Source organism: Pleurodeles waltl, chromosome 6 (assembly GCF_031143425.1).
Source record: "Pleurodeles waltl isolate 20211129_DDA chromosome 6, aPleWal1.hap1.20221129, whole genome shotgun sequence".
Lineage (NCBI taxonomy): Eukaryota > Metazoa > Chordata > Amphibia > Caudata > Salamandridae > Pleurodeles > Pleurodeles waltl.
In genome coordinates this window covers 565,389,021-565,415,045 of record NC_090445.1, presented here as the reverse complement: position 1 = coordinate 565,415,045, position 26,025 = coordinate 565,389,021, and the positions used below count along the sequence as shown (strand labels likewise).

The following is a 26,025-nucleotide window of genomic DNA, read 5'->3' as shown; positions in this document are numbered from 1 at the left end:
TCACTCTTGCACTCAGCTACATGGAAATGGGCCTCCAGTTGTAGCGATGGAGTGATGCCACATCAGAAAGCAGCTATAGAGCATATCTGTGCACTTTTTCCCCCAGGAACCACCTAGCATGTTATTTACATGCAGTAGGATATCATGCAACCGGTAATTCAGCCATGGTTTCTAGGGTAGTGCGTTTTTCTCATTTATTTTTGAAAATAATTAGACTGAAAACTCGTACGTCGATCCATGTTTGTTTATTATAATGAGACTTATTTTCCCTATCATACTGTGATTGACCATTGAGGCACACATTTAAAAATACCAAAACCTACTGAATATACCATTATATTTGATGAAAGAGATGACTTTACCAATAACAAAATGAAATACAGATCTCGTGCAACAAATACCAATAGATTAACTCAAACTGCTGTTAATTCTTCTCGGAAGAAGAGGAATTAGTGTGACTTCTATACAGTTTATGTACCGTTTTTACAAAAGCAAGATCTCTGCAAATCAGAATGCAGTGTTCCTTCCACAAACCATTTCTAAATATTGCTCAGTGCAAGTCCCAAACATCACATATTAAAGATGTCAGCTTTGGATCCTTTACTTTCCAAGATATGAGCACTTCTGAATGGTTGTGGTTAAGAGTCCTGAGTTCTGTGAGTCGTCCTACTAGTCGTGCAAAATGCTGTGGATCTTCAGGATGATACAATTTAGAATACTTGTGTAAAATGTCTAAAAGTGGTTCTTGTAACTTTTCTACGCATACTTTGTTTTTTAGGAATGGACGATCTGAAAAAAAAAATGAAGTGACAAATTAGTGTTAAGTAAGTTATGGAGCACTTTGTAACCTTACAAACTGGTGCTGGTATTCATAAAAACACAAAGGGAGAATATTATTTTGAGGAAAACAAATTAGATTTATCTCTATGCGTTTGTGCATGTAAATGTGTGTGTGTGTATATATATATATATATATATATATATATATATATATATATATATATATATATATATATATATATGCATATACAGAGTTTTCACTAAAAGAAGACAGCATTCATCTGATCCACTGCTTAATGGTTATTTAGTTATCTGTACTCTTAAATGTTTTACGAGGTCAGTTTGAAGAAAAAAGCAAACAGGTAAATTCAATAACCAGTGCAAACATACATTGAAAATTAAAATATCTCCCTTTTTAAAACATTTATTACATACGGTATTCGCATATAAACTTTCCTGCAGTCAAAAACAGAGTTGGCCTTTAATCTTAAATCAAAAATCCGTTTTCCGTTTTTTTAATGTTTAATCTGTGTTCCAATCTACCAGCCCTTGGAGGAACACAGATTGGTTAGATTTACATTTGTATACTCTTACCTATTGTTTACCATTTGATGACAAAGCCTGGGTTGAATGAGAAGTTGGAGACTTTGAATCTACCCTCAAGAGGCATTGGCAAAGTCAGTAGGTCTCACTTTTATTTTGAAGCCTTGAGTAAAACATTAAAAAGAACTACTGCATTGAGTAAATTAAAAAAATGCAATTAATTTCTATACACAATACTTCTGAGAGATAATTAATTTAATGTGTGATGGTTCAGAGAACATGTGGGATGGTAAAATAGTCCATCATGCACTGCAAAGAAAGCAATCCATTTAGAGGCAGCGTGGTACACCATGGGCAATATTATGATGTGAGAAATAAATAGTTATTGGGCATAGCCAAAGTCCACTTTATAAATATGGAAAGAATTGGAAACAATAGATCCGGTAGACGGCTGCGCTGTCAGGTGAGACCTAATTAAGACTTCTACAATGACAGGTTTGAATACTCTTTTGAAGACCTCCTCTGAATTGTGGTCTGTTATTTCCCCGACTAAACAATGAAATCTTGGGGGAAAGCAGTACTGGATTCAGATTTTCAAGATTTGGAACTTAATTCAGCACAGACATTCTGATCTCAATGTTGAATTGGCCTGATACCTCTTAACTGTTAGTGCTCTTTCCTGATTAACTTTGTGTTCCTTTGAAGCAAAGCTTTAGCACTTCCTCTGCGCCGTTTTGGCACTTCTATGTGCTCCCAGAAGAGAATTAGGGCTAATGAAAGGAGTGGATGTGAGTGATGGATTCAGGTTTAATGTTTAAATGAAACAAAGAGCTTAAATTGCAAACAGCACTTAGAGACAGAAGTTAAGGGTGAACAGGGATGCAATAGACTTAAATTGTGTTTTCCTGTTACACAAGCACAACTCCAAAAAGGAAAAGGATACAATTCACAAAGACATTACAACGAATGGCAACCTGTAAGCGTGCAAATCAAATTGTTGACACAGAAATTGCAATAACATATAGTGACATATAAAACAAATGTACTAAAAGGTTACTATTGAGATTAAATTGCAAAACACTTAAAAAATTTAAAGGAGTCCAACAGTCTGTGTTGGCTGCCCAAAAAGCCATTGTAACTCAGGGGCAAGACTGTCTGACGAGGAAGAAAATAATATGAAATGGTCGCAGACAGGCACAAGGCCATAGGCTTGAGCTAAATTTTTAAAAGACGCAGAGTCAGTGAATTAGGCACCTGTTCCACAAGCACAAAATCTGTTTGGGCCCCAATTACTTTGTAAGTTCAGGCATGTCACATGTAGGCAAATGGCCTGATTTAGAGTTTGATGGATAGGACTGTCACAAGCAAGACAGACAGCTATCTCTTGAATGACGTGATGAAACTTACCTCCTCTCTCAGAGCGTGAATCATCTAGCTGCAAGTGTGTCATAGGCAGGGGGTGCCACAAGCCTCTCCTTGTACTACCATCTCGCCCTGCTCTGGTGTCCCACTGATTGCCTGTGAGTTATATATTTAAATTGCCACACTGCCAAAGGATGATGCAGCATTGCTGCAAACTTGCAAAGGTTGCTGAGAAGCAGTTACCTATTTATACTAATATATATATTTTGTATTATTTGGTTTATCTAATCTTTCATGAATTCAATCGTGGAGCTGCATCTAATATAGGTTTTCTTTGTATTCCTTGAAGACGATTACTGGCGGTCTTGCCACAGTTGAGATATGACACCGTGTAGGAGGCTGGCCTGGCTTATAGTGGATACCTGATGGTACTTACACCTTGTGCCAGGTCCAGTTATCCCTTATTAGTAGATTAGTAGTGTTCTAGCAGCTTAGGCTGATAGAGGTAGCTATAGCAGAGCAGCTTAGGCTGAACTAGGAGACATGCAAAGCTCCTACTATACCACTTATATCACGTAGGTACTATATCATAAGAAACACAATACTCAGAGTTACTAAAAATAAAGGTACTTTATTTTAGTGATAATGTGCCAAAAATATCTCAGAGGATATACTCCCTTAGGAGGTAAGTAAAATACACAAAATATACACACAAACCAAAATCAGGTAAGTAAACAGTTAGAAAAGTAGTGCAAACACTGTAGAATACAATAGGATGCAATAGGCCTAGGGGCAACACAAACCATATACTAAGAAAGTGGAATGAGAACCACGAATGGACCCCTAGGCTAGTGTAGTGTGTAGAGGATCACTGGGAGTGTAAGAAAATACTAAGGGTGTCCAAGATACCAAACCCCAAGACCCTGAAAAGTAGGAGTAAAGTGATACTACTTTCCCAGAAACACACTAAACACATGATAGAGGATTCTGCAACGACCACAACAGACTGCAAAGCACTGAAGACGGATTCCTGGACCTGAGGACCTGTAAAGGAAGAGGACCAAGTCCAAGAGTCACGAAAGTGTCCAGGGGGGGCAGGAGCACACTAAACCCCGGATGAAGGTGCAAAATGGCTGCCTCCGGATGGTAGAAGCTGAAGATTCTGCAACAACAAAAGGTGCTAGGAACTTCTTTGTGCAGAAGATGTCCCACGGAGTGCTGGAGGATGCAGAGTGGTTTCTTTGGAGAAAGACCACAAACAAGCCTTGCTAGCTGCAAAGGTTGCAGTTGAAGAAAAAGGGTGTTGCCTGGGCCCAGGAAGGACCAGGATGTCTCCACTTGGAAGAAGAAACACAGAGAGCCCATGCACAAGAAGGCAGCACCCGCAGAAGTCCTTGAACACAGGTTCAAGAGGACTGAGCACGGCGGTCATCTCAACACTACAACAGAGGGTCCCACGAAGCCGGTGGTCAACTCAGCGAGTTGAGCAATGCAGGACGGAGTGCTGGGGACCTGTGCTAGGCTGTGCACGAAGGATTCCTTGCAAACGTGCACAGAAGCCCTAGCAGCTGCAGTTTACGTGGTGCACTGGATTACTGTCTGGAGAGGGGAGGCAAGGACTTACCTCCTCCAAATTTGGACAGTTGGACCAGTGGACAGTCTGGATCACTTGGGTCCACCACCTGTGTTCCAGGGGCCGCACTCATCAGGATGAGAGGGGTCCCAGAGTACCGGTGCCACGGAAGATTGGTGCCTGCTGGAGCAGGGGGAAAATTCTGTCGACCCACAGGAGATTTCTTTGTGGCTTCCGTTGCAGGGTGAAGGCAGACAGCCCTCAGAGCATGCACCACCAGGAAACAGTTGAGAAAGCCGACAGGATGAGGCGCTACAATGTCGCTGGTAGTCATCTTGCTATTTTGTTGCAGTTTTGCAGGTGTCCTGGAGCAGTCAGCGGTCGATCCTTGGCAGAAGTCGAAGAGGGAAATGCAGAGGAACTCCGGTGAATTCTTGCAAGTCGTTATCTGAGGAAAAGCCCACAGGAGAGACCCTAAATAGCCCTCAGAGGAGGATTGGCCACCTAGTGAGGTAAGCACCTATCAGGAGGGGTCTCTGACATCACCTGCTGGCACTGGCTGTCCATCGTGCCCTCACACCTCTGGATTCAAGATGGCAGAGGTTTGGGACACACTGGAGGAGCTCTGGGCACCACCACTGGGGTGGTGATGGACAGGTGAGTGGTCACCCCCCTTTCCTTTGTCCACTTTCACGCCAGAGCAGGGACTGGAGGGTTCCCTGAAGCGTTGTAGACTGGCTTATGCAAGGAGGGCACCATCTATGCCCTTCAAAGCATTTCTAGAGGCTGGGAGAGGCTACTCCTCCCCAGCCCTTAACACCTATTTCCAAAGGGAGAGGGTGTAACACCCTCTCTCAGAGGAAATCCTTTGTTCTGCCTTCCTGGGACTGGGCTACCCAGACCCCAGGAGGGCAGAACCCTGTCTGTGGGGTGGTAGCAGCGGTAGCTGCAAAGAGAACCCCAGAGAGCTGGTTTGGCAGTACCTGGGGTCCATAGTGGAGCCCCGGGGATGCATGGGATTGGCACCCCAATACCAGATTTGGCATGGGGGACAATTCCATGATCTTAGACATGTTACATGGCCATATTCGAAGTTACCATTGTGAAGCTACATATAGGTGTTGACCTATAAGTAGTGCAGGCGTGTAATGGTGTCCCCACACTCACAAAGTCCAGGGAAATTGCCCTGAACTATGTGGGGGCACCTTGGCTAGTGCCAGGGTGCCCTCACACTTAGTAACTTTGCACCCAACGTTCACTAAGTGAAGGTTAGACATATTGGTGACTTATAAGTTACTTAGGTGCAGTGTAAAATGGCTATGAAATAACGTGTGCGTTATTTCACTCAGGCTGCAGTGGCAGTCCTGTGTAAGATTTGTCTGAGCTCCCTTTGGGTGGCAAAAGAAATGTTGCAGCCCCTAGGGATCTCCTGGAACCCCAATACCCTGGGTACCTAGGTACCATGTACTAGGGAATTATAAGGGTGTTCCAGTGTGCCAATTAGAATTGGTGAAAATGGTCACTAGCCTATAGTGACAATTTTAAAGGCAGAGAGAGCATAAGCACTGAGGTTCTGGTTAGCAGAGCCTCAGTGACACAGTTAGTCACTGCACAGATACACACATTCAGGCCACATACGATGAGCACTGGGGTCCTGGCTAGCAGGATCCCAGTGAGACAGGCAAAAACAAACTTACATACATGTGAAAAATGGGGGTAACATGCCAGGCAAGATGGTACTTTCCTACACAACCCCTCCCCCCCAAAACGAGGGACAATAAGGTTAACCTTGCCCAGATGACTCTTCATTGTCAGTGGAAATATCTGGAGAGTCTATCTGCATTGGAGTGGGTACTCCTAGGTCTATATTCCACTGTCTAGTCCATTCCCTGTAGGGAGATGGACCACCTCAACAATTTAGGGTTTTCACCTTTCATTTGTTTAAGCCATAATAGAGGTTTGTGGTCTGTTTCAACAATAAAGTGAGTACCAAAGGGGTATGGTCTTAACTTTTTCAGGGTCCAGACCACAGCAAAGGCCTCCTTCTCTATGGCAGACCAACACTTTTCTCTAGGGGTCAACCTCCTGCTGATGAAAGCAACATGATGATCCTGGCCCTCAGTGTCAAGCTGTGATAGAACTGCCCCTACCCCTAATTCAGAAGCATCAGTCTGGATTATGAATTTCTTGGAGTAACAAGGGCTTTTTAGGACAGGTGCAGAGCACAAGGCCTGTTTGAGCTCATCAAAAGCCTTTTGACAGCTAGCTGTCCACAATACCTTTTTAGGCATCTTTTTGCTGGTGAGGTCATTAGGAGGGGCTGCAATGGAGCCATAGTTCTTAATGAACCTCCCATAGTACTCTGTGAGGCCTAGGAAGGCTCTCACTTGGGTTTGAGTTGTAGGGGGAGCCCATTACATAATGGTTTCGATCTTCCCCTGCAGTTGTTCAATCTGTTCCCCACCTACCAGTTGGCCCAGATAAACCACTTTCCCCTGCCCCTATCTAGCACTTTGAGGCCTTGATAGTGAGACCTGCCTTTTGCAGGGCCTCCAAAACTTTCCATAGGTGGACCAGGTGATCATCCCAGGTGGAACTAAAGAGAGCTATATCATCTAGATTTGCTGCACTAAAAGCTTCCAAACCTTGCAGGACTGTATTCACCAACCTCTGAAAAGTGGCAGGCGCATTTTTCAAACCAAAGGGCATAACAGTCAACTGATAGTGCTCTCCAATGGTGGAAAATGCTGTTTTAGGTTTAGCATCTTCTGACAACTTAATCTGCCAAAATGAAATTAAGTCAAAAGTGCTTAGATACTTGGCAGAGGCCAGTGTATCTATCTATTAGATCATCTGCCCTGGGTATAGGGTGAGCATCAGTTTTGGTTACTTGATTGAGACCTCTATAGTCAACACAAAACCTCATTTCCTTTTTACCATCTTTACTATGAGGTTTGGGGACAAGCACCAAAATGTTCTATACCTCTTGTTCTGTGCCTTCTCTGAAATGGTCAGGCTGCCTATAAATCTTACTTTTGATAGGTAAACTGTCTCCAGTGTCGACTGTGTGCTCACACCAGGTAATTGTACCTGGGATCAATGAGAAGAGGTCAGAAAACTGATCCAAGAGATTTATGCAGTTGTCCTTCTGCCCAGCAGTAAGGCAATCTGCAAACGCCACTCCCTCCACTAAGCCATCAGCGTCAGTGGTGGAGAAGAGGTCAGGGAGAGGGTCACTCTCTTCTTCCTGCCCCTCATCAGTTGCCATGAGCAGGGTTAAGTCAGCCCTATCATAATAAGGTTTTAGTCCTAGGGGGACTCCTGACAGTGCCCAGGTCTACCAAGTAGGTGACCTCGACATTCTTTTCAACAATGAGATGGGGTCCACTCCATTTGTCCTGGAGTGTTCTTGGGGACACAGGCTCCAATACCCACACCTTCTGTCCTGGGTGGTACTGGGTCAGGACAGCCTTCTGGTCATGCCCTTGCTGTTGCAGCTCTTGGCTGGCCTGAAGGTTTTTACTGGTCATTTTCATGTACTCAGCCATCCTAGATCTCAGGCCAAGTACATAATCCACAATGTCTTGCTTGGGAGATTTTAAAGGTTGTTCCCAACCCTCCTTCACAAGAGCAAGGGGACCTCTTACAGCGTGTCCAAAGAAAAGTTCAAAGGGGCTAAAGCCCACTCCTTTTTGGGGTACCACCCTATAAGCAAAAAGGAGGCATGGCAACAGGACATTCCATCTCCTTCTGAGTTTTTCAGGGAGTGCCATAGTCATACCATATCATAGTTTTATTAAACCTCTCAACCAGACCATTTGTCTGTGGGTGATAAGGAGTAGTGAACTTGTAAGTTACACCACACTACTTCCACATAGCTTTAAGGTATGCAGACATAAAGTTACTACCTCTGTCTGACACCACTTCCGTAGGGAAACCCACTCTGGAAAAGATTTGCAGGAGGGCTTTTGCCACTGCAGGAACTGTAGTGGTCGTTAAGGGTATAGCTCCAGGATATCTGGTGGCATGGTCTACTACCACAAGGATACACCTACTGCCTGAAGCTGTTGGAGGGTCAAGGGGGCCAACTATGTCAACCCCTATCCTTTCAAAGGGCACCCCAACCATAGGAAGTGGAATTAAGGGGGCCTTAGGTGTGCCACAAGTCTTGCCACTGGCTTGGCAGGTCACACAGGAGCGACAAAACTCCTTAGTGTCCTCTGACATGTGAGGCCAGTGAAACAATGGAACAAGTCTGTCCGAAGTTTTACTCTAGCCCAAATGCCCAGCCAAAGGAATATCATGAGCCAAGGTTAGAAGAAACTCCCTATACTGCAAAGGGATGACCAATCTCCTGGCAGCTCCAGGTTTAGGGTCCCTTGACTCAGTGTAGAGGAGGTTATCTTCCCAATAGACCTTATGGCTATCAGTGATATTCCCATTCTGCTGTTTGACAGCTTGCTGTCTTAAATCCTCTAGTGTGGGACAGGTCTGCTTTGCCGGACTCAGCTCTTCCATAGCAGGCCCCCCTGCACCCCAAAAGCTCAGCAGTGTCTGCTGCCAGCTCACCTGGTGTAGGCTCTGCACAGGGAGAGGATTCCTCTTCCTCAAATGGGGAATCTTCTGGAGAGGGTGGAATAGTGGACAAAGATTTCCCCTTTCTACCCCTAGCTTTTGGGAGCACTTGGACAATTGTTCCAGGATCTAAACTTCTCTGTCCTCTTTGCTTCTGGGCCTGAACCCTTATGAGAGCAAAGATATGCCCTGGAATGCCCAGCATTGCTGCATGAGCCTCCAACTCCACTTCAGCCCAAGCTGATGTCTCCAAATCATTGCCTAATAAGCAGTCTACATGTAAATCAGTGGCTACCACAACTTTCTTTGGACCAGTAACCCCACCCCCCAGTTGAGATTCACAACAGCCATGGGGTGGCTAAGAGTGTTGTTATGAGCATCAGTCACTTGGTACTGCTGACCAAGTAGGTGTTGATCAGGGTGAACCAGTTTCTCAATCAACATAGTGACACTGGCTCCTGTATCCCTGTAGGCCTCAACCTCAACACCATTTATTAGGGGAAGTTGCTTGTACTTACCCATATTAAGGGGACAAGCAACCAAGGTGGCAAAGTCAATACCACCATCAGAGACTAAAACAGTCTCTGTGGTCTCCCTAACAAGACCAACCCCAACTACATTACCAATGGTGAGCCCAGCTACACCTTTTGCTTGGCTATTTGTAGTAGACTTCCCACCACCACTGCTATTACTAGGGGCACTAGAGGACGCAGTTGGGGTTGTGGTAGTGGGAGCCTTGGTGTTTTTCTTTGGGCAAGTGGAATCACTTGCCCAATGGCCTTTACTCTTACATAAATAACACCATGGCTTCTTTTGATTGTTAGAAGAGGATTTTGACCCACCTCCCCCAGAGAATTTTTGTGGGCCTGATGAAGACTCAGAATGCTTTTTATCTTTGTCCCCACCCTTGTCAGAAGACTTACCATCCTTCTTCGTGCCATCCTTGTCATCACCTGTATGAACTTTTCTGCTCACACTTGTTCTGACCCATTTGTCTGCCTTCTTTCCCTATTCTTGGGAAGAGGTCAGATCTGAGTCTACCAAGTACGGATGTAACAAGTCAGAAACACAATTATTCAAAATATGCTCTCTCAAAAGAAGATTATATAGGCTTTCATAGTCAGTCACCTTACTGCCATGTAACCATCTCTCCAAGGCCTTCACTGAACAGTCTACAAAGTCTGTCCAGTCTTGAGAGGTCTATTTTCTGGTATCTCTGAACTTTATCCTGCATTGTTCGTTCGGTGGTTAAGCAAAATCCATCTAAGAGTGCATCTTTCAAAGCTTTGTAGTTGTTGGCATCACTTTCTCTGACAGTAAGAAGCCTATCCCTACCCTTACCAGTGAAAGATAGCCACAAGATAGCAGCCCACTGCCTTTGAGGGACCAACTATACCATACAGGCCCTCTCAAGTGCAGCAAATCACTTGTTTATGTCATCCCCCTCCTTGTAAGGGGGGAAAACCTTGTGCAGGTTTCTTGAATCTTGTTCTCTTACAGGATTACTATCAAGAACACTACTGCTGCCACCATGGAGAACTAACCCCAACGTCTGTCTTTCCCTCTCTACATCTAGAGACTCCTTATCTAAGGCCAACTGCTGCTGTGTCAGCTTCAGTCTGGCCTCTTCCAACCTCTGCTTTCTGAGTTCCCTGTCTAGGGTGTTATCCTCAGGGTGGGAGGCTTGGGACTTCTGAGACTCAGAGGTAATGTGTGAATTGGCAGAAGTGGGCCTGTCTCTAACTACCTGAACCCTAGTTACCTGGCCTTTTGGAGTGAAAGGTTCCCTTCTGATGTGTGACCCCCACCCACTACCAGTTTCCCTAGATGGCCTGTTAGCTGACAGGTCTTTGGAGGAACCCTCCCCAGAGTCCTCAGGGCCCTCCCCTGATTCTTCCTGGGTACCCTCCTCCTCTACCTCCTGTTCCTGGGATGGGCCAGACTGGTTCTGGTCACTTTCTAGGAGAAGGCTAAGGAGCAGATCTTTGGTAGGGTTCTTACCAATGCTTTAACTTCTTTCTATGCAGAGACCCCTCAAACTTTTAAAGTTAAAACTGCCATAAGTTGCCTGGACACCTTTGGGAGTGGTCTCTACTACAGACATAGTTGCAAGAAAGAGTTTTAGGATAGAGAGAAAAAAGTTAGGAAACTTTTAAAGAAAAGAGAAAATCTTTTTCAAACTTTTCAAAACTTTTTAGAAACTTTTCAGAAAGTTTTTAGAAAGAGATTTAAACTGTTCAGGTTAACTGTGTATATGTTTAAGTATTTGGAACATGTTTGCCTTATGAAAAACACCAATAAAAAAGTGGTAAAGCAGTTACAAGTAGTTATCCCACCGCTGCACCTCCAATGGAGGAGACTGGCCTGGCTTATAGTGGGTACCTGATGGTACTTACAACATGTGGCAGGTCCAGTTAACACTGATTACTAGATTAGTAGTGTACTAGGAGCTTAGGCTGATAGAGGTAGCTATAGCAGAGCAGCTTAGGTTGAACTAGGAGACATGCATAGCTCCTACTATACCACTTATATCATATAGGTACTATGTCAAAAGATACACAATACTCAGAGTTACTGAAAATAAAGGTACTTTATTTTAGTGACAATGTGCCAAAAATATCTCAGAGGATATACTCCCTTAGGAGGTAAGTAAAATACACAAAATATACACACAAATCAAAATCAGGTAAGTAAACAGTTAGAAAAGTAGTGCAAACACTGTAGAATACAGTAGGATGCAATAGGCCTAGGGGCAACACAAACCATATACTAAGAAAGTGGAATGCGAACCTCGAATGGACCCCTAGGCTAGTCTAGTGTGTGGAGGGTTGCTGGGAGTGTAAGAAAACACTAAGGGTGTCCAAGATACCCCACCCCAAGAACCTGAAAAGTAGGAGTAAAGTTACCCTACTTCCACAGAAACACACTAAAGTCGTGGTAGGAGATTCTGCAAAGACCACAACTGACTGCAAATGACTGAAGACGGATTCCTGGACCTGAGGACCTGTAAAAGAAGGGGACCAAGTCCAAGAGTCACAAAAGTGTGTTGGGGGAGGGCAGGAGCCCACTAAACCCCGGATGAAGGTGCAAAATGGCTGCCTCCAGATGGAAGAAGCTGAAGAGTCAGCAACAACAAAAGGTGCTAGGAACTTCTCCTATGTGCAGAAGATGCCCCACAGAGTGCTGGAGAATGCAGAGTTGTTTCTTTGGAGAAAGACCTCAAACAAGCCTTTCTAGCTGCAAAGGTCGCGGTTGAAGAAAAAGGGTGCTGCCCGGGCCCAGGAAGGACCATGATGTCGCCACTTGAGAGAGGAGACAGAGGGGCCCCTCAGCAACACTGAGATCCCATGCACAGGAAGGCAGCACCAGCAGAAGACTGAGCACAGCGGTCATCTCAACACTAAAACATAGGGTCTCAAGAAGCCGGTGGTCAACTCAGTGAGATGAGCAATGCAGGACGGAGTGCCAGGGACCTGAGCTAGGCTGTGCACAAAGGATCCTTGCAAAAGTACACAGAAGCCCGAGCAGCTGCAGTTCACGCGGTGCACAGGATTACTGTCTGGAGAGGGGAGGCAAGGATTTACGTCCTCCAAATTTGGACAGTTGGACCACTGGACTGTCTGGGTCACTTGGGTCCACCACCTGTGTTCCAGGGGCCATGCTCACCAGGATGAGAGGGGTCCCAGAGTACCGGTGACGCTGAAGTTTGGTGCCTGCTGGAGCAGGGTGAAGATTCCGTCGACCCACTGGAGATTTCTTCGTGGCTTCCAGTGCAGGGTGAAGGCAGACAGCCCTCAGAGCATGCACCACCAGGAAACATTCGAGAAAGCCGGCAGGATTAGGCGCTACAATGTCGTTGGTAGTCTTCTTGCTACTTGGTTGCAGTTTTGCAGGCGTCCTGGAGCAGTCAGCGGTCGATCCTTGGCAGAAGTCGAAGAGGGAGTTGCAGAGGAACTCTGGTGAATTCTTGCAAGTCGTTATCTAAGAAAAAACCCACAGGAGAGACCCTAAATAGCCTTCAGAGGAGGATTGGCCACCTAGTGAGGTAAGCACCTATCAGGAGGGGTCTCTGACGTCACCTGCTGGCACTGGCCACTCAGAGGCCTCCATTGTGCCCTCACACCTCTGTATTCCAGATGGCAGAGGTCTGGGACACACTGGAGGAGACCTGGGCATCACCCCTGGGGTGGTGATGGACAGGGGAGTGGTCACTCCCCTTTCCTTTGTCCAGTTTCGTGCCGGAGCAGGGACTGGGGGTTCCCTGAACCGGTGTAGACTGGCTTATGCAAGGAGGGCACCATCTGTGCCCTTCAAAGCATTTCTAGAGGCTGGGAGAGGCTACTCCCCCCCAGCCCTTAACACCTATTTCCAAAGGGAGAGGGTGTAACACCCTCTCTCAGAGGAAATTCATTGTTCTGCCTTCCTGGGACTGGGCTGCCCAGACCCCAGGAGGGCAGAACCCTGTCTGTTGGGTGGCAGCAGCAGTAGCTGAAGACAAAACCCCAGAGAGCTGGTTTGGCAGTGCCCGGGGTCCATAGTGGAGCCCCTGGGATGCATGGGATTGGCACCCCAATACCAGATTTGGCATGGGGGGACAATTCCATGATCTTAGACATGTTACATGGCCATATTGGGACTTACCATTGTGAAGCTACATATAGGTATTGACCTACATGTAGTTCACACGTGTAATGGTGTTCCCGCACTCACAAAGTCCAGGGAAATTGCCTGAACTATTTGGGGGCACCTTGGCTAGTGCCAGGGTGCCCTCACACTTAGTAACTTTGCACCCAACCTTCACTAAGTGAAGGTTAGACATATAGGTGACTTATAAGTTACTTAAGTGCAGTGAAATAACGTGTGCTTTATGTCACTCAGGCTGCAGTGGCAGTCCTGTGTAAGATTTGTCTGAGCTCCCTATGGGTGGCAAAAGAAATGCTGCAGCCCCTGGGTATTTCCTGAAACCCAATATCTTGGGTACCTAGGTAACATATACTAGGAATTATAAAGGTGTTCCAGTATGCCAATTAGAAATGGTGAAAATGGTCACTAGACTATAGTGACAATTTTAAAGGCAGATAGAGCATAAGCACTGAGGTTCTGGTTAGGAGAGCCTCAGTGACACAGTTAGTCACTACACATATACACACATTCAAGCCACAAACTATGAGCACTGGGGTCCTGGCTAGCAGGATCCCAGTGAGACAGGCAAAAACAAACTTACATACATGTGAAAAATGGGGGTAATATGCCAGGCAAGATGGTACTTTCCTACACACCGGAAGAACTATTATGTGTCAATTAAGCTCCTATACTATAACAAAAACAGTGGCTATGCATTGATCAGACTGTATGCCAGATGGCAGCAGCAACACTTGCTGTGTGAATGTGCACAACATCTTACAGAAAAGATGTGCCGCCATTTTAGGTATATGCTTTAAGTTATTCCATCAGATTAAATCATGCAGTGCCAAAGGAAGCAGGTGATGTGAGTTTAAGACGCACTCTACATAATTCAACCTTTCGCTCATGTTACATTTTCAATCTTGGATGCAAATCCGATGTCCTATCTTCCTCTTCATACTTGATTTGCACTCTAATTTTCCTCTCATCCTTCCAGTGTTTCAAAATGTTCACCTTACTTTTGTATTGTCTAACAAAGACACGCTCTTCTTTAGTCAGACTGCACATGTTCTCTTCTTTAGTTGAACTGCGCATTCTCTCCTTTAGTCTTTTTAGTATTCGACATAGTTTGTGCAACTTTATTCAAATATTTAGTATAAGCTATCGAATGCCCAGGATCTTCAGAAACAGGGAGATTTTCAATTGAAGTGTTGAAATCTGATAGATAAGGCGATTCTTACCTATTAAAGAAACAAACAAAAACATTACAAGATAGAACATAGGCCATTGGCAGTTGTGGATAGCTGACTTCTTCATCTGCAGAAGAAGGGGAAAATTACACGCGAAACAGTTCTAAGCATCCATAATGTCTACACTTGGAGCATAGCTTGATGCCGAAAGATGGTGGCTGCTTGCTGAATGAGCTGCCATCATGGCCTGCATGTCCTCTGCCATCAAATAGCAATGCAGCCTCCACACACCAGCAGTACTACCTACTCTAAACATGGTGCTCCTGGTAATCCACTTCAGTCCAGTGATGCCACCATGACACACTCAGGCTGTTCCTCCTAAGAACAGCGGTGGGTGGACTATGCCCTGTGTCTAGGGGGAGCAAGAGTCTGTGCTGCACAAGCAAGACCGGAGCGAGGCGCCTGCTAGTGGCCCCTCTTCACCCTGCCCTGAGGATAAAGCTAGCACAACTGTGTGGTCTAGCCCCATGGGACGTGTTGACTGAATTTGGTAGCTTCCATGAGGCCTCCTTGTGGCATCTGCTGAACTAGTGAGAGTTGACCCCCATCCTCTTGACCACTGGGGTCCAGCTACTGTCTGCCATTCCCCAATGGGTAGTGGAGCTGCCTTCATTCCTCACAGTGCCCCTGTCTCACTGAGTGAAGGACTCTTCCGCAGGTCTGCGACTGCAGCCTATTATGGGTACATTGGACCCCCTATTCTGCGTGGAGGTGACTAACTGCGGAGCGTTGCTAGAGCAGGTGGCTTGGGGGCAAACTGAGATCAGGCAACATCCTCCCCTGCTTGGCTCACAGCCAAGACGGACCAGCTGAGTGAGTAGGTCTTGATTGCTGCATAGGTTGGAAGTGGTGACCACCTCACCATCTGATTGCTAGAACTGCGGGGCTCTGGTGAGCTGCACCTATCTGGAGCAACCTCCCTCCACACCACTAAGGCACATAAGAGTGTTGAGGAAGGCACTTCAGAGACAAAGTACTCTGTAGCTTGACTGGTCATTAGAGGGGGGAGACTGCTTGTGCTTCTCTGGCCACGTACACAGACAGTCCCCTTTGGGTAGGGGTATGGCTGGCCCATCATGCCCCCCGATACTAAGTCAAAGATGATAACTGCACCCCACCAGTCTTCTACATCCCACCTGGGCCCTATCGCAGTGGTTGGTCGTACCATATGTGCCTTGCACCCACCACAGATAGGGAGGTACAGGATTCAGAGACTCCGTCACTCCCCACTCCCTCAGCCACAAAGAAGGATCCTCCCACACAAGCCGACTTGGGAACATCAGTAACAAGGACACCTGCTGACAGGTCTTCCTCAGCAATGAAGCTGGAGTTGATACTCCAAGCAATAGCTCTTACTCGCTCAGCATTGTAGACCAAAGTGGACATCATAGCATCGAACCTCAGCCTACTCCCTGGAGATCAGTGGGAATTATCCTAATGTGTTTGGAAGAACAGATTTACTCTCCAGGACCGCCAGCTACAGTCTTTAGAATGCGCAAAACAAATGCAAGACCTCACAGACTGAATACACTACTTGGAGGGATGGGTGGAGGACGTGGAAGGCAACAACCTCTTGTCTTTCGTGGAGAACTGGCTATCCACCCAGATTGCGCTAAAGGGCCTTTCCTCCTCCTTTGCCATTGAGTGAGCAAATTGTATACCTACATGACGTCCCTCACTGGGAGCCCACCCCAAGCCGCTGGTAGCCAAGATTCTGAATATCACAAAGATGGGATTCTGTTGGTGGCTAGACAAGCAGGGCGACTACCGAATGACAGTGATCATATTATGATCTTTCCAGATTACACCATCATAGTCCAATACAGCTGCACGTCACTTCTGGCCAACAAATGCAAACGTACCTGCGAGAAACTGGCTACAATTACTCCCTACTATTCCACACTAAACTGAAAATCATAGCCAACCATTGTACCTATTTGTTCACGGATCTAACGGACACTTGAGACTGGGAGGGACAACACAAAAGCACACCTGTAAAAAAAAAAAAAACAGCACACAGCGGTGATCAAGCCTACTGGTGCCTGCAGGGGTACTCCATCTGACAAATCCACACACAGCACTCCATCGCCATAACTATTGCATCTGGAGGGATTTGCAGCCATTTCCATATCTTTTCACCTCCGTGACCTGGACCACAACTTACCACTAGACGACTCTGTTGACCCGGTGTCAGAAAAAGCCTTACACTGCTCCCTATCACAGTTGATCACTTGCTATGTTCCCACACTATACAGTCCACTACAAGACACGCTGAGTATCTTGGAAAAACCATCCCTGATGATAACCCGCTATTGCTACACCATGCTTGGCGAGACTTCCCCTTTGTCCCAAAATGCTGGCTTAAACCCACCACCCTGAAAGACCAATTGTTCCACAAAACTGTTCATCAGCTACTTTGAGAACAGTAGCTCTGCGTTCACCCGACTTGTTAAATGTTAAAATTAGAGGGGCATAAATCAGATAGGCTTCTCGACTGGCTGCTCAAGCGAGACGCTGCCACTGCTCATTTTATAGCAATCCAATTTTCTCTGGATACCGCAAACCACTCCCAAAAAGTGATCCACACCACTTTTTGTGCTCACTACTGAGCCCTTTGCAGACCTGAGACCTTCCCTTCCTCACATTATGGACTTCTTAAGTAACATGACCATGCCGATACCGATTGCTGCATTGAGACTTTTGATAGCCCCATCATGGGCCAAGAAATTTGCCATTCTAAATGTGACCCTGCCTCAGGCAAACCTTCGCAGGTGGAGACGGCTGCCTGATTCAGTCTAACAGAACGTATGCCAATACACTGATACCCAAACTCGCTAAATTATACAACACAACTCTCGCAGAGGGGCTGCAACCCCTGTCAATGCAAGTCTTTCTTCTGGATTTTTTGCCCAAGCCATGTTGAGATCCTTTGGATGTCACATCCTGCACACACTTTGCAATGCTAGGCAGTGATTACAAAATTCTGAGTAAAGTCATTGCAACTCAACAACTTGACAACATACCTGAACTGATCCGCTTGGATCAAAATGGGTTTATACTTGGTTGAACTACGTCCCTCAACATATGCCGATTATACATGTTTTTGGAGAAACCTGCCTAGTCTAAAATCTAGAAAAAGCATTAAACATACTCAATTAGAAATATCAGTTCGCTGTGCTGCCAAATTAGGGCTATGCACAAGGAAGCTAAGACTGATTAAACTTCTCTACTCTGACTTAACTGCAAGGGTATCCTCCACACATTTAGACTGGCTTTTGGGATGGGAGTTAATTGGACCAATTCATGACTGTTTCCCCTGAGCCCCACGTGCCCTGCACAACCTATCACAGTTGATGACCCCCCTGTGCTATAGAATGCATCCATGCTTTTGTCCCTTGGCATAAACATCTATCATTCCAAGGGAGATATGCTTGATAGGAACCTGATGAAAGCCATGTCTACCCTCTGAGAGCAGGTCACATTCTTGCGCTCTCTTCAGCTCACTGTGCAAGGCCAAGCTGCTCTGGAAAAAATGGTGATGCTTCCAAGGCTGCTTTACTACTTTGCAAACTTCACCATATCCATCCCTAAGCACCTGTTCCTCATATTAAATACTATATTGGGTGATCTTGTTTGGAGCACCAGATGGCATAGAGTTGCACTATCCATGCTTAAACGTCTGACAGACCAGAGTGGCCAAGGAGCACCAGAAGCAACTGCAGTAATCCGACAGATTCATAGCTGGGCGTTACCTAATTGAGGTGGGTCTGCCTGATACAAGAGCTGCGCATAACCTTGTCTGCAAACCTTTAGTTCCTAAATCAAGCCCACCCAACACTTCTAATACACTAGCCTGCATTGCTTATCACAACTATCTTAGGGCCTTATAGATCATACTCTCCATGCAACCTTTCACATTAGAGATTCCACTTAAGAGCAGACACAGCTTTCGGCAGGCCACAAAGGGAGAGATGTGAAGCGCTGGGATACGGCAGGTATTACCTGTATCATTGATCTATTCCAAGATGTAGTGCTGATCCCTTTTGAGCCTCTGATAGACCAATGTGGGCTGCCAGCAGACCCACAGATGCCTCATCCCCAAATTAGGATACATTTGGGGTATCACTGACATGGCACCCTCCCCACACCCTCTGAACCGATCAGTGTACTCCTGTCGGTTCTGGGAAGAGATTGATCACCTGGCCCACCAGAGCCATCTCTGATCGTACACAGCCTCCTTTACCACAGCTATAGACTCAGTGGGAGGAAGACTTTTAACACCCCCTCACACAGAGGGAATGGAACAGGACCCTCTCCCTCCTCCACAAAATCTCCCACCTCACAAGACTACAATACATTCAACATTCAACATAACATTCTTCATCGGGCTTTCCTTACCCCAGAGCAGCACAGCAAAATGTACGTAACAGCTGCAGCGTCAAGTCCATTATGTTTGACCTTGCAAATGAATATAAAGTACATGTTCTGGAACTGCGCCCATGCCCAGGCTTTCTGGGACGAATTGCCACTATCCTTTTAACAGCCACTGACCAACAGGACCTGAAGAAACCAAAATGCTGCCTACTGGGGCTTTATAGTCGACTGAAGACTGGTCAGGCTACAACCAAATTTCTAGACCTGACCTTTCCTATTGCCAGACGTTCAATACCTTTTTGCACCTACACAGTTCAGTGGGCTCATTACCACTACTAATCCCACTGACCTCCGCACCTCTACCTCCCTGCCTACAGCCTCCCTTCCCACCCACATGATGGTCTAGCCAGATGTGCTTACTCAGGTGAAGTGTACTTTCTGTTCGGGATTCTCTTTCTTGTTGGTCTCATATCAATAAGTGATTCACTGCAAACTATTTCAGAATCAATTTCAGATATTTCTGGTACTTCTCTGATTGACTCCGACCTGTTCTACCAGTTCCTTAATTTCTAAGTTTTCCTCACTGCCTTAGGCCACTTATCTCCTTGAACCACTCTCTTGTCCCTTGTTTCTTCACTTGTGACTAATACTCAAATCAAATCCAACAAAACAAGATTTGTAAAGTTTGACTGATCTCAGCGGCTCATTCGAATAGCCAGGTCTTGAGGGCTCTGATTCCAGATGACAGGTGATGGTCTGGAGATGTGTGGGGAGGCTGTTCTATGTTTTTGCTGCTATGAAGGAAAAGGCATGTCCTCCACTTCTGCTTCACTGGATGCATGGAGTGTGGGCAAGCGATAGGAAGGTGGAGCATAGTTTTCTTTATGGTTGGTGGAAATTCAGGCCGTTGTTAATGTAAGTGGATCCTTGGTTGTGTAGAGCTTTGTGTGTGTGGGTCAGCAGCATGAATAAGCACCACTTCTGCATTGGGAGCCAGTGGAGTTGCCCGAGGTGTGGTTTGATGTGGGTTCGTTGGGGAAGGTCAAGGATAAATTTGTCTGCAGCGTTCTGTATGGTCTGAAGTCTTTGAGTCTTTGTAGGAATTGTCAGGCGATTCCTACGTAGAGGGTGTTGCCTTAGCCTAGTTGACTAGTGATGAGGGCCTGTGTTATGGTGCAACTTGTGCGCGGGGTATCCACTAGAAGATCTTACTGAGTCTTCTTCACTCACAGTCGTACTTTGATGAGCATCTCATCTCACTGTATATTGCTTCTTTCTCTTGGGGTTCTTTGAGACTTGGAGTTTTTTGAGACTCACATTTTCAGCTGTAGCTTTTAATGAACTAGAGCAGAGATTTTCTTGTTGCCGCTCGTGACTTTGCAACAGTTTGTCACTCTGATTCTCTAATCAAAACTGGCTACTTTTACCTTCACCAGCATCTTCACCAAGATCTTCCCTCTGGACTTCAGCAACCTCTTCACCCCTTTGGATTCATGCTACAAACTTGAGTTTGACTTTGCAAATCGGTGCCTTTTGTCACCACCTCTTCATCTGCCATCTTCACTCTTCTCTTATTACCTGCATTGATCCAGTGAGAAATTCCAGCACACTTTACAGCAGTGTTTGTCACAAGCTCAACTTGATGTGGCTCTTTCCACCAGGGCTCGAGACAGCTATGGCAGACATGCTTTTTAATTGGCATTCAGACACCTGGCTGCAGTGGATGCCTTTGAGTTTTGTTTGTCAGTACTCTTGCCAAATACACCTGATGAGAGACAAATTTCAGCACCTTGACCAGACCTTTGCAGTAATCTAATATGATATCATCAGATATTGGCACAAGTGTTGCTGAAGGAATGTGCACTTTTCTTATAGCTCTGCCCATCAAATCTTTATGAGGTGAAAGACAAGACCTTTTGTTTGGAGTACATCTGACACTCATAAGAACAAGAGGAAGATCATCTAACCATTTAAGATTTGTGGACGTAGTCAGCGTACCTTGGATGGTGCCATTCATCTTTTCCACAATTCTTGATGATTGTGGATGATGACTACAATGAAATTTCTACTCAATCTGAAGAACAGCTTAGAATAACTTCAGGATTTCATTATAAGGATCACTTTGCCAAATGCTGTGTTCTAGTGCGGGTCATCGGAATTTCAATTGAATGAGAGGCAAACACAATGAGTATATGATCCATGACGGTTTCCTCGCTTTGCTCTATTACAAGGCAAACAGCTGCAACCGCCTTCAAAAAAACAGGAAGTGATCCAGTGTAGCAGAAAAATATGTAACAGGCCTGTCCATGTTTTTGACTAAGCTTTGATTTTGACCACCTACTTTTTTCATGCCAGAAAAGGTAAAAGACCTTCATCTAAGTAGGTATTCTGAGGACCGGTGCCCTACTTAATTCTTTTGATAATCTTACAAGGACTTCATGCATTTGCCATCAGATGATACCAGATTCTAGACATCACGATGAGTCAGCCTTATTTAAGGCTTTGTAGTCAGGGGAAAGTTTGGAATCCACTGACAACAGTAGCCCACTATCCCTACGGACACCTCACCTCCCTCTGGTTAGCTGGTGTATTGATCTTCAGAATTGGAGAAACACATTCGATTGGGACTTTCCTTGCTCCTTTTTCAATGGCATGGCCAAAATAAATCCCTTATGCTTAACAGTACTTCACCTTTGTAGGAGAGACCTTGTGACTATTGCCAGCAACATGATTCTGGGGTGCAACTGTATCTAGTTTGCATTCTAATTTTGTTCTTGATGCCACCAGTAGGTCATCAGTGTATTAGACTAAAACTGAGTTACAGGGTAACTGCGAACTTTCCAAATCTTTCTTTAGGATCTAACTAAAAATTTAAAGACTTACAGTATACCCCTGTGGAATTCTACACCTAAGGAGTTCTTTATTTTGTAACCAAAATGTGAAAAGAAATAGACTATCCTCATGCAGAGGTTAAAAAAATAATGCTTGGCATAAGTCGATGACTGTATACCAGTTTGCATTCACAGGAATGTGAAACAAAATACCAGCAGGATTTGGTACCACTATACAACATGGAATTCTGATTCGATTAATTGTCCTGAGATTCTGCACTGTTCTCTACTTACCGCTCCTTTATGTAATGCCCATCACAGGAGAAATGCAAGGACTACCAAGCACCTTCTGTAAAATACCTTGTTCTATCATTTATCTATGAAGGGCTTCATTCCTCCTTCTGCTTCTCTTCAAAGTTTATAGTGCCAAATTCTAGGATAGGCAGCATTGATTTGAAATGAATCCTGACTGGCCTTGTACTTTGCACTTTTTATCATTCCGCTTTCTTTTCTCGTTAAAACCCATACCTCTTCTTTCACACTGTGCCTTAAATCTAGGAACAGATCATCTTTTGTACGAACTGTGAACAACAGAACTCCTGAGTCTTGGCATTTTATTTTAAAAACTGAAGTGCTGATTATGAGTTTTGCCTTTGGAAAAACTTGATGGCCAAACTGCTGATGAGGAGACCGCCACAGTGCTGGCAGTCTCCCTAACAGCCCAATTATGAGTTTTTCACTGGGCTGACTTACGGAAACCAAGGTTTTCGACAGTCAGCCCAGTGGAAAACATGTGGAGCCGAGTCCAGTGCCGTCACACAGAGGGCCTCCCTAGCACCCGCCGAATGGGCACTGTCTGCACAGCATACAGGTAGCATTCCGACGGTGCTGGAGAGGGGGGTCCCTGCATGGGCAGTGCAGGGGTCCCCCTGTTGCCCCTTGCAGTTGTTTTCCACCAGGCTTTTCATGGGGGTTGAACTGGCCTGAAAAGGCTTGCGGAGAACATGGTTGTAATAAGCACGGCGGCACTGACTTCAGCGCCGCCATGTCTGATTACAACCACAAATGCCCTCATCCCCTCGGGATCAGAGATCCTGGCGGAGACGGTGGTCTTTTGGCGGCCCAACCACCAGGGTCATAATTTGGTGGTCGGACCCCCACAGCTGCGGTGATCCAACTGCCATTGCGAATCAGACTCGGGATTCAATTGCAACACCATCCGATGTGCAGTCAATTACACAATTCATCTTTCAAAGCAAGTCCCTGCCAAGTAAATTAACAAGACTTGAATCACAAATTATAAATTTATGACTGTTTTCCATCAACTCTATTTTATGGTTCAAATCTCTTTATTGGATTTCAAACACACAAAGAAAGTACAGCAGTACCATGAGCAAACAGCTCATCACCAGTAGTTCAAACATGATGAGACAAAACGTTCACCTAACTCCCTCCGCCCCCTGTGAAGTAAAGTGATCAACTCTATTTTAACTGAGACATCTGACGTAACCTGATAATAATAATCTGTTTATTGTAATGCTACATCTGGGACCTCTTTTACTGAGAGGAATAGGTTTGGAACCTCTACAGAAAGAACTGTAGAGTGGGTACCACAAGTATCAGTCACAAATGTTATGGGGTAGCCATTCATGTCATCTATATATGGGCCACTCCATTCTACCTCAAGTACTGCCTAAGCATGCATCCTGCCCCCCCTCCCCAAGAACCGTCATTGTGAATTTGTCTCTTTGTTCTCATTGCTCAGAATAAATAGATTCAGTTGGTACCCTGGTTTATATGAATCTTATTTCTCATATTTTACTGCATTACTGGAGATATGGGTATAGTCATTTGGATCTGCCTCTGATTTAGCACATTCTGCATAGATAGAAATCTATTGGGCTGGGTTAACTTACTGTGTCTGAATCTGATTTGTGTTTCTTTGCATCAAGGGAACAAAATCCTTCTGGATTTAATCTGAATTCTGTCTACACATGTGATACCAGTGTCCCATTTTGGATCAATTATATCAAGCAGTACTCTTCTTCAGCAAATAAATATTTGCATTCACTCCAGAATTATTCACATTTCATTTGCCTCCAAATTGAGTCTACATCATCTCATTTCTCATCCCAACTCCTTGCATTCCCTGTGTCCCTTTCATTTGTGAATTTTCAGACAAAAACCCTAAATCAGAACCCATTGCCTGATTCCTGGTTTCTTCTCTGAATCTGCGTTGTTTGCACAAGCATTAGCTTCTCCTTAATCTTTCTCTGGTTCACTTCAAAACAATCACTACAATAATTGACATACTTCAGAATCTTGTCAATGCTCTTAGTCTGTCAAGACATTACACTTTGATGAATATGAGAACTAAGCTCCGGACACAACCACAAAACAAAAGCCAATAGGAATTTGCTATATTTTTTGACTCTTCGACTCCACTGTATTTGCTATAAATCTGCATAAGCCTTTTATAGTAAGCATGCACCTACTACTTTGGTTCTTATGTAGCTCTCATTGTCCTTGCTGTGTAACCGCGATATATTTTTCCATAACCACTTCAGCTGCGACATTGTTAGGCGGAACTCTAGCTAGATCTTTATTTGGCCAAGCAATAGCAGTGTTGCACTTTGTTTATAAATCATTAGGAACAACACTTTCAATTAATGTATCCAAATCAATCCAAAGCATCTCCAAAATTGTCACCAATCAAGGAATCGTCTTCTGTCACTTTCCAGGTTCCTCTCTCAGTTTTGGAAAATTCATATTGTAAACACATAGAGATCACAACTAGTCCAAGGCACATGAACATAATTCCCTCCATGCACTTCCCTTAACCCCTTCGCTGCCAGGTCTTTCCCCCTACTGTGCCAAGCCTTTTTTTGGCTATTTGGGGTAGTTTGCGCTTAGGCCCTCATAACTTTTTGTCCACGTAAGCTACCCAGGCCAAATTGTGTCCTTTTTTTCCAACATCCTAGGGATTCCAGAGGTACCCAGAGTTTGTGGTTTCCCCTGGAGGAGACCAAGTAATTAGCCAAAATACAGCTAAAAGTTTGTTTTTTTAAGACAAAATGGGAATAAAGGGCTGCAGAAGAAAGTATGTGTTGTTTTCCCTGAAAATGGCATCAACAAAGGGTTTGCGGTGCTAAAATCACCATCTTCCCAGCTTTCAGGAACAGGCAGACTTGAATCAGAAAACCACATTTTTCAACACAATTTTGGCATTTTACTGGGACATGCACCATTTTTACTATTTTTTTGTGCTCTCACCCTTCTTCCAGTTAGTGAAAGAAATTGGTGTGAAACCAATGTTGAGTCCCAGACAGATAAACATTCCTGAAATTAGACAAAATTCTGAATTCAGCAAGGGGTCATTTGTGTAAATCCTACAAGGTTTTCCTACAGAAAGTAACAGCTAAAATGAAAACATACTGAAATTGAGGTGAAAAAAAGAGCAATTTTTCTCCATGTTTTCTTCTATAACATTTTCCTGCGATGTCAGATTTTTGAAAGCAGTATACTGTTATGTCTGATGGTCTCTTCTGGTTGCGGGGATATATAGGACTTGTAGGTTCATTAAGAACCGTAGGTGCCCAGAGCCAATAAATGAGCTGCACCTGGCAATGGGTGTCATTCTATACCAGTTATACAGCAATTCATTTGGTGAAATATAAAGAGTGAAAAATAGATATCAAGAAAACCTTTGTATTTCCAAAATAGGCACAAGATAAGGTGTTGAGAAGCAGTGGCTATTTGCACATCTCTGAATTCCGGGGTTCCCATATGTGCATGTGAATTACAGGGCATTTCTCAAATAGATGTCTTTTTTACACACTGTCTTACATTTGGAAGGAAAAAATGTAGAGAAAGACAAGGGGCAATAACACTTGTTCTTCTATTAAGTGTTCCCCCAAGTCTCCTGATAAAAATGGTACCTCACTTGTGTGGGTAGGCCTAGTGCCCACGACAGGAAACGCAACATGGACACATCACATTTTTACATTGAGATCTGATGTGTTTTTTGGAAAGTGCCTAGCTGTGGATTTTGGCCTCTAGCTCAGCCGGCACCTGGGGAAAACTACCAAACCTATGCATTTTTTAAAACTAGACA

At 44.8% G+C, this 26,025-nt stretch overlaps 1 protein-coding gene across 1 annotated transcript in view; it reads right to left on the bottom strand.

Moving 5' to 3' along the window:
* Positions 1-255: 255 nt before the first annotated feature.
* The window catches only part of LOC138299981 (bile acid receptor-like), a 579,850-nt gene continuing 554,080 nt past the window's right edge, over positions 256-26,025 (bottom strand). Inside the window, exon 12 of the mRNA XM_069238746.1 lies at positions 256-789. Coding sequence (XP_069094847.1) covers positions 551-789 — 239 coding nt within the window. The 3' untranslated portion in view covers positions 256-550. The remainder of the gene's footprint in view (positions 790-26,025) is intronic.